General features: G+C 42.3%; 1 protein-coding gene across 1 annotated transcript in view; it reads left to right on the plus strand.

The window, feature by feature from the left end:
- TOGARAM2 (TOG array regulator of axonemal microtubules 2) overlaps positions 1-9,400 on the plus strand; it is a 46,786-nt gene extending 37,386 nt beyond the window's left edge. The window contains 3 exon segments of the mRNA XM_031552307.1: positions 441-657; positions 5,692-5,778; positions 8,046-9,400. Of these exon segments, the coding sequence (XP_031408167.1) occupies positions 441-657; positions 5,692-5,778; positions 8,046-8,302 (561 nt within the window). The 3' untranslated portion in view covers positions 8,303-9,400.
- Positions 9,401-9,635: the final 235 nt, after the last annotated feature.

The following is a 9,635-nucleotide window of genomic DNA, read 5'->3' on the forward strand; positions in this document are numbered from 1 at the left end:
TTTTCGCCCTTTCCAGAGAATGTGGTGCCTGGTAAAGTGGTTGACATTTCTTGAATGAGAAAAGGCACAACAATTTAAACTCTAGAAGTCTACCTTAGAGAGATGGTTCACCTCAGAGGTGGTGTGGATCCTCAAGAGTTCATCAGAGCTCTGCACTCCTTCAGACCCAGGTTCTGAGACAGAGATAAAACAGAGAAACACCCATCCTCACCCAAACCTTGTAACCTTGTAATACTGCCTGAAAATCTTTTAACCCAGCCTGAGGTTGTGGAAAGACTATAGTAAGTATCCCTCAGGAAGACAGTGAATTCATGCTAGCAAGCATTAACCTGACAGAAAGTGTTACATTTGTTTATAAGTGGTTGGGAATTCGTTTCTGCATCCCTTGTAGAAAGACAGACATTTTAACCCAGCTTTCGCGTTGTTTGTTTTCTTAACAGATTTTTGATGTTTTTGTCCTGAGACTTCAGGATTCCAATAAGAAGGTGAAGCAGCACTCACTGGAAGCTCTGGCTTCAGTTATACCCATTCTCAGAGATGCCTTACACCCAGTGCTGGTTTCTCTGGTAGCAGCAGTCACTGACAACCTGAACTCGAAACACACAGGGATTTACACCGCAGCTGTGAAGGTACTGGAAGCATCCACTGCTCACCTAGGTAAGGCTGACCTGGGACACTGACTGTCCTTAACTGTGCGCTCTATATTTTAGAGCCAAATGAACAGCCATTTGTGGATAACCTGTTGTTGCCTGGAGAAATATTCAGCAGCTGCAAGGTGTTTATGAAGTCCTGCCTGAATTCTTTCTAACCCAATCTGTTATATCTCATTGTGATGTGCAGTTGAATGGATACTGCTTATCATCTGGGTTACATGCCTGATTATTAATTCAGTAGAGAGGATGTTGTAGGCATTATCCTAAGCACCTGCCAAAAGAACATGAGGGAAGCAACTAGCATGTCATGACCATTTTCTCCCTTCTTCCTGGAAAACTGTGTTTTTCTTGTTTGTACTGAATTAGATTTTTAAGACGTGTGTTCTGGTAAGTTTATATCCACAGAATCAAGGTGAAAGTGATATGTTTTTTTTCTTCCTTGAAGCGTGCCATGGGAAAGGTGGTGGAGTCTCTTTGCTCTGCTGGGCTTTATTCCATGCTCAGACAGCAGCAGCTCTCCCAAGCATCTGGCCCAGAGCCTTCATCTGGCTCTTGCTGACCTAAGGCTTTGAATTCACCCATTTTGCAGTCTGTAGGCAGTAGCTTAGCTATGTGAAGCTCAAATGAAAATGTTACTTTGAATCTGAAGATTGAGACTTAGAATTTAATAAGATTATATGTTATGAGAGATTGCAAGGGAGATCAGATGAAGGATGAAAATTCTTACTGGATAGTCAGCCTGGAGGGTAGAAATACATGGCTCCCCTCTTCTGCTAGGGTAAGGAGTCCATTATCATCCCCTTTTCTGGATACTCAGACATGAGGCCACAAGTCTGCCCGCAGATGTAAAATGCATTGCTGCAGCCGGGAGGTGGTAAGCTTCTGATCTGCTCTGTGTCCTGAACCACACAGCCTGCTGCAGGGTGTACAGTTCTGCTGCCTGCCAGGATCACCTTGTTATTTTTTTGATCACTGTTTTTCGAACTATTCCACTGCGATCTGCTCTGGAAACTGATTATATGTGCATGGGTAGTATGTTTTTCTTAATAAAAGCATATGGAGACACAGCCCTGAGGTTAGCTCCCCACTTCTCCTCACACCCCATAGGTTTCAATTTGCTTTAATTTGCAGTCACCTGAAAAGAAGAAGATTAGAAAAGCAGAAATAAAGGGATGGGAGTGAAGGACAGAGAATTTCCACTAACAATTTTTTCTCTCAGCTCAGCTTGTTTGATATTAATAATTCACAACAGTGAGCACAAAGACAGAGAGCTGGCTGCTGCTCCATATGAAGGAAGGGCTGGTAGGATTGGCTGCAGCCAGAGGACACAGTTCAAAAACAGTTCTAAGTTTGCAGAAAATATTCTTTCTGACTCTTAGGTTATTCTTATGCATTGTATTCTAGGCAGATGGATCCCCTGGAGGATCTATCTGCAGGGATTCAGTGGAGAGGTGTTAACTTCGACTATTTTTCTTCCTGCACACGTTTCCACCAGGGAGAGACACCAGGATAGATCCATGTAGTTTGCTGAAGGTGTTTACACCTTCCTAGTGCGGTGTTTAAAATTTGGTTAGATGAATACAGCCTTCTGTTTCTCTCTTGATCTCCTGGTATAGATTTAAAAACACACTGATGATACCTATGCTACCACTACCATTTCTGCAGCTGTGACATGAAGTTTCCAATTCCTGGAGGCTCTTCATCTGGTGTTTACTGCAGCTGTGACTTCTACTGAAATGTGAGATGAAAGCTGATGTGTATTTCTGCGTGCAAGGAGTTTGGTTTTGGAAAGATGGATGCCATCAATAAAAATGTTCTCTAGAAGTTTATTACACTGATTAAAATCTACTACAGAAAAGCAGGTTCCAGATAAAGTGCTTGGCTTCTAGGACTGATGCCAAGTTTGTAGATCACTCATATCATTTATGCTATTTATCAAAGGCCCTGAATTCCTGCCAGTTCTAACTGGTGGGCTGGGTAACAAGGAGCTCTGATGGTGCAGTCCTTATGCTCCACTTCCCAGACAAGCTTGAACATTTACCAGTGTTTCCCCAGATTCTTGAGAGGCTTTCTTTCAGTGCTGCTTGTCCACTTTGGTTCAGAACAACAAATATTGATGTACAACTTAGCTAGAATTCAGGGACAAAGGGACTTTTGGAGGCTCTTTGGGCCCAGTTCACTTCCCAGATGATTTGCTTTGCTACTGATGTGCAGGGATAGTGGTGCATTAGATCTCCTGCAGAACAGCTTCCTGGAAGACTCTACATTATGGGTATTAGTTGATCCTGTCTACTTTCCACTTCTACTTCTTGTTTTTTTAATTTTTTTAAAGGGAATTCATGATTTGCCAAGCTCATTTCTTTAGAACAAACAGGTATAAATCTAGCTGTAAATGATGGCTTGTTCCAAATGTTGTTCTGCATGGGGCAAGATCGCTCTAGCCAATAACTACATAGCCAAGGTCTGCTGTAAATTCCCTTGCCACACGGATTTATGTCAGCTCTGAAAATGCAGCACTGGGTGAACACGCCTGAAAAATTTAGTGTTGAAGAAGCAGGCCTTAAAGGGAAATTAACAACTTTCTCCACATCAGCCTCTTTGTGGATCCAGTGTATTTGCTGACCTGTTGCCTTTCTGTGTTCCAAATATGGGGTTGTGGGGAGAAGGGTGTGAGACCTGTTCTGCTGATTTTTGGTCCTGACCCATTTTTTTGTGGTGCCTGAGAGGAGGTTGGGGAAGAGATGCCAAATCCTCCTAACAGAGGATGTGATAACCAGATCCCTTCAAGGTTTTGAATGGAGCTTTCAGTCATCTTTCCCCCTCACCAATTTTGAGAGATCATCATGAATTTTCAGTGCTGGCAGGTGTCAGACCAGGAGCAAGGTACGTCTGTTGCTTATCAGGTAGACTTTGCCCAGACTTTCAAGCTAGTAAGGCAGGGTATATTTTTTGTGGGTTTGTTCATTTTTAAGGGCATGAGAACAAGTTCAAAAAAGGCAACTGAATCAGAAATATTTTGGAGTTTCAAGACTTTGGGTTTTAGTAGAGGAAGGAAGGTTCTACTGATGAAATGCCTGAGCTAAATCTTTCCTCATGCTTTGATATTTTCTGCCTTTACGATTTAAAATCAAATGGCAAATGACCAAAAGAACCCAACAACAGAACTCTCTGAAGGATTGTGTGATGCTCCTAGCTTAGAATGAGTGAATATGTGCAGTGCCTTGCCCCATTGCGCCATTGAGGTTCCTATCTGAGAGCCCAGCTATTGCTCTGAGTCTCTTTGTTGATGTGCTGCAGATTCTGAGTTTGAGATGAAATTTCCTAATCTGTCAGTTTTAATGACCCATGCAGACATGCGAGCTGGTTGTAAAATGACTTGATTGCTCAAATGTAAAAACAACAATAAAAACCCCACACAAAACAAAGCCACTTTGTAGATGGGGCAAATGAAGCCTTGGCATGAAGACATAGATCTTGTTCTCCTACATCTGTCCTAATCTGTCTCCTGTCATAAAAGAAATGTGCTGCTGCCTGACACCAGGGTGTGGGGTCAGAAGGGCAGCCCCAATAGTGCTCAGTCATCAGCTCTATTGAACAGGGGAGGGGAAATCTTCCCCTATAAGTGGCAGCAAAGCAAAGAGCTGAACGCAATGAAAATGTGAGCATGGAGAAACAGATACTTTTGCTCCTATTGCGAGTGCTAGACCTGTCCTGTGTCCAGCAGTTTAGCTGACACCTTATGCAGAGAGTGAAAGCTAAGTCAGTGAGAATTGAAGTGACTGCTGCCTTGTTTCTAGCAGCAATTAAACACCACTTGGTCTTTTGATCTCTCGAGGTAGCTAAAGCAAAGTTTGGGTAAGTTTGTTATTGACTGGTGCTTTTAGTGTTTTGAAAGGCATAGGGCTTTTGAAGCTCTTCCACTGGAAGGTGAATTGTGATTATAAACAATTCTCCCTCACTCATCTAAACCTCAAGTGTTCCCATGAAGCCCTGCATAGGTACCAATGGTATAAATTAATTAACATTTTGTACTGGTTTAGATCTCTAGAACTCAGTTTGGGGTTTTATCTACTTTTTTTTCCAAAGCAGCAGCTGTAGGGTTACTCTCAGGAGAGGAACAGCACCTGCCAATATTGCAGGAGTGTGAGTGAAAAAGCAAACTGTCTGTTAAGAAAGGTGAATGAGAAGACTGTAATTACCAAAGCAGAAAATTAATTGAAATAAAGGATCAATTCTTTACTGTGTGCTTGCCAAAAGATCAGTAGGGACTCTCTTTTTATACCTCATGTTAAAAGGAGCTCTTAATAGCACTGTGTTTAAAATTGCCCCATGAGCATTCCTTGTCTGAGAGAAGCTTTACTCAGCTTATCAAAGTGGTAAGACTGGAGGACTGCGGACCAATCTGCACAACACTTTATAAGTAAAACAAGACCCCATATCAGTAACAGGTAGCATAGGGAAAAAGTACATGTATATGATGGTCAAGTACTGGGAAATCAGTTTTTGGCCTCTGTGCCAACGTCTGATTTCAGAGATGTTACAACAGCCCCTGGGAGGAGATGGCATTGATGTTGAGTAGGTAATTCTCTCTGATAAAAGTAACTTGGATCCTGGTCTGTAGGTCCCAACAGGTGACTTACAGAGTTAACACTGGTTTATCCATTAGGAATGAATGGATGTATGGGCTCCTGAGCCTTCCTGCTCTTTTTCTTCAAGGTGGGAGAAGTTCACCTCTGCAAAGTTCTATCATGCAAAACCCATGTATTGCTTATGTATGATTTAAACTTTGAGGGCTCTGATGAGAAACATGTAACACTGCTCCTTGTGCAGCACTTCACTTCATATGTACAGATGTGACATGAAAGCCTTTGTTTTTTAATTTTGAGTCCTCCCTCGTGAACTTTAAAGAAAAAGCAATCGCAGAAACTGGCAGAAATATATTTTATTTACAAAATGCCATTACCTCTGCCTTCCTTTCCCGCCCCCATCCCTTCTAATAACCTGTTCTAGTGAGCAGAAATTAACGTTTCTCTTTCAGACAATGCATTACTGCTGCAAGCGTTGGCCCACCGAGTGCGTTTCCTCAGCGGCCGAGCCATGCAGGACGTCACGGAGCAGCTCTCAGGTACTGCCTGCTTCAGCCAACCTCTGCTTTTAAGTCATGCATTCTCCTGGGAAATGGCAAATACGGAGTGGGAATTCCTTTGAATATTCAGTTCAGTAGCTCACTGAACACCTTAAGGCCCTGGCTTGTCTGCCCTGTAGCATACACGTAGAAGTCATGTCTGACAGGGTTTGCCTGCATGCTGTCATAGTGTGCAGTGTGAGATTGGGTGCCGAGCTCTTACTGGGGCATCTCAGGACGTGCCTCTGGGAATGAGAGGGGCTAAAAATACCCTGTCCTGCTCCTCTCATCTCAGGACAGTGCAGGAAAGGTCAGGGAAGACTGAGAGCTCCCTTTTCTGAAGCAAATGATAATGCTATAGAAAAATGAGTGGCAACTGATATTTCTGAGGATTGGTTTGATTTGTCAGCACAGGACTCTTGTCTTGCTGTTGGAAATGCTGGAGGCTGCATCCTGCACAACCCAGGCATTGTAGTTGACATGTAACAGGCAAGGTGATTGGCAGGGCAGGGTTTGGCACAGAAATGGAGGCTCCCTGCCTGTGCTGCAGACCTGATATGGTGTTTTGACCATTTCAGGGTGTGCAAACAACCCACTTCTGTATCAGTGGTGTCCTACATGCTAAAAATGCAGCTGATAATTGGTTTATAATAGTAGCTTACTGTGAGTGGCAACAGCCAAGGAGTGAAAGAACTGACAACCTCAGTAAATGCTAGAGGAGGCTATTTATAACCTTGCTTTAATTAGGGCTAAATCCACTGCTAATTATGCCAGCATCTTTTAATCCAAGGCTTAATATGCTTTGCTTCTTCCTTATGAATCTCAAAAGGACATGTTTAGCCACAGCAAATGTAAAAGTGCCTTTAAAGATGATCTGAATAAAGTAAATCACCATAAACATAAAATTTAATTTTACAGTTGTTTTAATCTCTTTTTGAAAGAAAACATTTGAACATAAATTGGGACTATTCTAGAGAGGGCAGATGTTCTCTCTGGGATTGAGAGGGAACAGGCAACTCTTTCTCCTATGAAAGTCCATAGTGACTGCTGTGCTTAATAAGCACTTAAGCTCAAATCAACTTCCATTTAAAAATAGGTATAATAACCTTGTTCTGCTTTCCAGAACTGTTCTTAGGTGCTTGCAGCAGCTGTTTAAATGTTGATGACTGGAGCTGGGTTACCAGCACACAGAAAATGAACGTCCTTCCCCTACAGAGTAATGAATGGTTACTGCGTAACATTTCCACTGAGCAGAAAATAAGAGCTCTGTCTCCTGACCACTTCAGATTTTGATCTCAGCAAAATCTGCCATGCAAAGAGTCTGTCTGTAGTAAATTTTTGTTTGTATTTAATACAGTTCAGTTTGGGTAATGGCCTGAGAACAGATTTCAGAGCAGCAGTTCTTGTTTTTTGATGAATGATAAGTAAAAGTTTCTATCTTCATTTCCCTCTTTCAGGGAGCACTGTCTGGATAAATGCTATCAAAGTTTTCAGATGCTGAAACGCTGTGACAGTGGGGTCTGGGTTATTACCTTGGGCGTTGTGAAATTGGAAACAGTTGCTCATTAGAGGCCACCAAGTAAGAGGGGAAAAAGCTCAAATCAGACCTTTCTGCCAAAGATATCAGTTAGTCACTGATGTTTCTAATATGACTGTCAAGCTTCATGCATCTTTTGTGGGCTGGAGTTCTGAAATGTGGTATAGTACTGCCATTTTCTGTGTGCCACAGAGTAAAGGGCACTGCCAGATTAGACTTGTGGCATTTTTCATCAAAGGTCACAAAAGAGAAATCATTCTCTTTATTAGAAAGCCTTCTATTACTTCTCTAGGCTGCATTTCAAAATCTACTTCAGCTAGTTTAGATAACTTCTTTACGGAAATAAACAGATTTGTCACTTTGTGGTGTATATTGGTAATACAGAAGTAGTGAAATAAATTACAAAAGGTGTATGATGCACTTTGCCAAAGTCTATCTTGGACACAAAACCTCCAATTTGGAGAAATTAAGGTCCTCAGCAATCATAGGACCATAGTATCACCAAGATTGGAAGAGGCCTCCAAGATTATCTGGTCCAACCATCCACCTACTATCAGTGTTTCCCCACTAAACCACGTCTCTTAGTTAATCCATTAATTTCAATATACAGTCAGCCTGTTTGGGGATCACTTGTTGGCATTGTCTGGAAAACCCTTCAAAGAACCAAAACTACAGGCAGGTACTTGCTTGCACTGAGATTGTTAAGAAACTTGTCTCTCTTGCCTGGCAGTGCTTGTGGCATCTGTTTATCCCCGGAAAGCCCACGTGGTCGAGCGCTACGTCCTGCCCGTGCTCTGGTTCTTCCTGAGCAACATGATCGGAAACGGTGTCCTGCCCGGGCGAAGCAGCAATGTCAGGGCTGCGGTCACCAAGCTTGCCAAGAGCCTCCACCAAGAGATGGGCTCCAGTCTCAAGGAGCATGCTGCCAGCCAGCCTCCACACGTGGCAAAACACCTCTGGCATGTTTTGGACCTGGATGGTCAGTGAAGAAGGCTTGGTGTCCTCCATGCAGAGACCCTCCAGGCAGAGACCCTGGCATTGGTTTTACTCTGATTTTGAAGCACCAGATTTATTCTACAGAGTTTAGCTACAGACGTGCATAGTCTATTTTGATGTAGGCTACTTTTTTAAAAAAAAGGAAGTATTTTTCAAAGCTTTTATTTCTTGAGCTGCTCTTTCCTGCAGAACTTACATAGATAGAAGAAAAAAAAAAATAAAAACCCCTGTGTAAATGCAATTTGTAACTGTAAAAAGGAAAATAATATATTTATATACATACTTGGAAGGTGAGAGATGTGCATATATATTTACTTACAGTGTAAGAAATGGATTTTGTAAACATATGAGCTGCAGGATTAGAAAGCTTACTGTCAGTGCAGTAGCAGATGCACAGGTCAAGTTCTCTGGTACCAGAACAGGAGAAATCCCCTTGGCTTTGCTGAAATTCCCCTCCTATTTCAAGGGGTGTATCTTATCTATAGTCCCCTTTCCTTCCTCATGTAACAGGCTGATGCACAGAGATCCTGGGGCAGCAAGGGGCTGAGGGTATAACACACCTCTGGAGTGAGGTAAGCTGCGGTTGGCACTGTGGAACAAATAAAGCCTAATTTTTGTTTAACATATAGATTTTCTTAACGTCTAAAAAGATAGATTAAAAAAAGAAAAAGGACCTGTCCTTTAAGAAATTCAGTGTTTGCCTTATCTGTGGATGAATAAGTACTTCTTGATCTGAGATTCAGGAGAGAAGGTAAGTGCCAGTTCTTCGCCACGCAAAAGTTTGGAAGTACAAAGGGGAGAAATCATGAAAGAAAGAGGACAGGCTGAAAGCAGCAGATGCTGATGCTTACTCAGATAAGAAAATAGAACAGCTTGATCTATGCTCATATGCTGGCAGAATTGTGAAAGAAACTAAAATGGAAGTTTTGGAGAGAAGAAAAAATTGAAAACTAATGATATGAGACACAATGGGGCTATAGTAAAAGGACCTTGTATGAGGTTGGGAGTCAAAGAATAAGCAGGGAGATCTCTCCAGCCCAAGAGTCCTGGGGTTTTTCTATTTACTGCACCTGATTTATATGTCTAGAGCCAAATAACTCAACAGATAATGTTGTCACGTTCAGTCACCTATTCAGGAAACACTTTTTCAGTACATAACTGAAGTGGTGGAATTATTTGTCTCTTTTTGCTAAGATATTGCATGTGTCTAGGCCAGGGACTTGGCTCTGAGACACTGGTGTGTCAGGAGATCCTGCAGAACCTGCTAGAAGCCATGAGTCTGTAGAGATGGTGCAGTGCTTTGCAGTTTGGCATCCTGACTAAC

Source organism: Meleagris gallopavo, chromosome 2 (genome assembly GCF_000146605.3).
Source record: "Meleagris gallopavo isolate NT-WF06-2002-E0010 breed Aviagen turkey brand Nicholas breeding stock chromosome 2, Turkey_5.1, whole genome shotgun sequence".
NCBI lineage: Eukaryota > Metazoa > Chordata > Aves > Galliformes > Phasianidae > Meleagris > Meleagris gallopavo.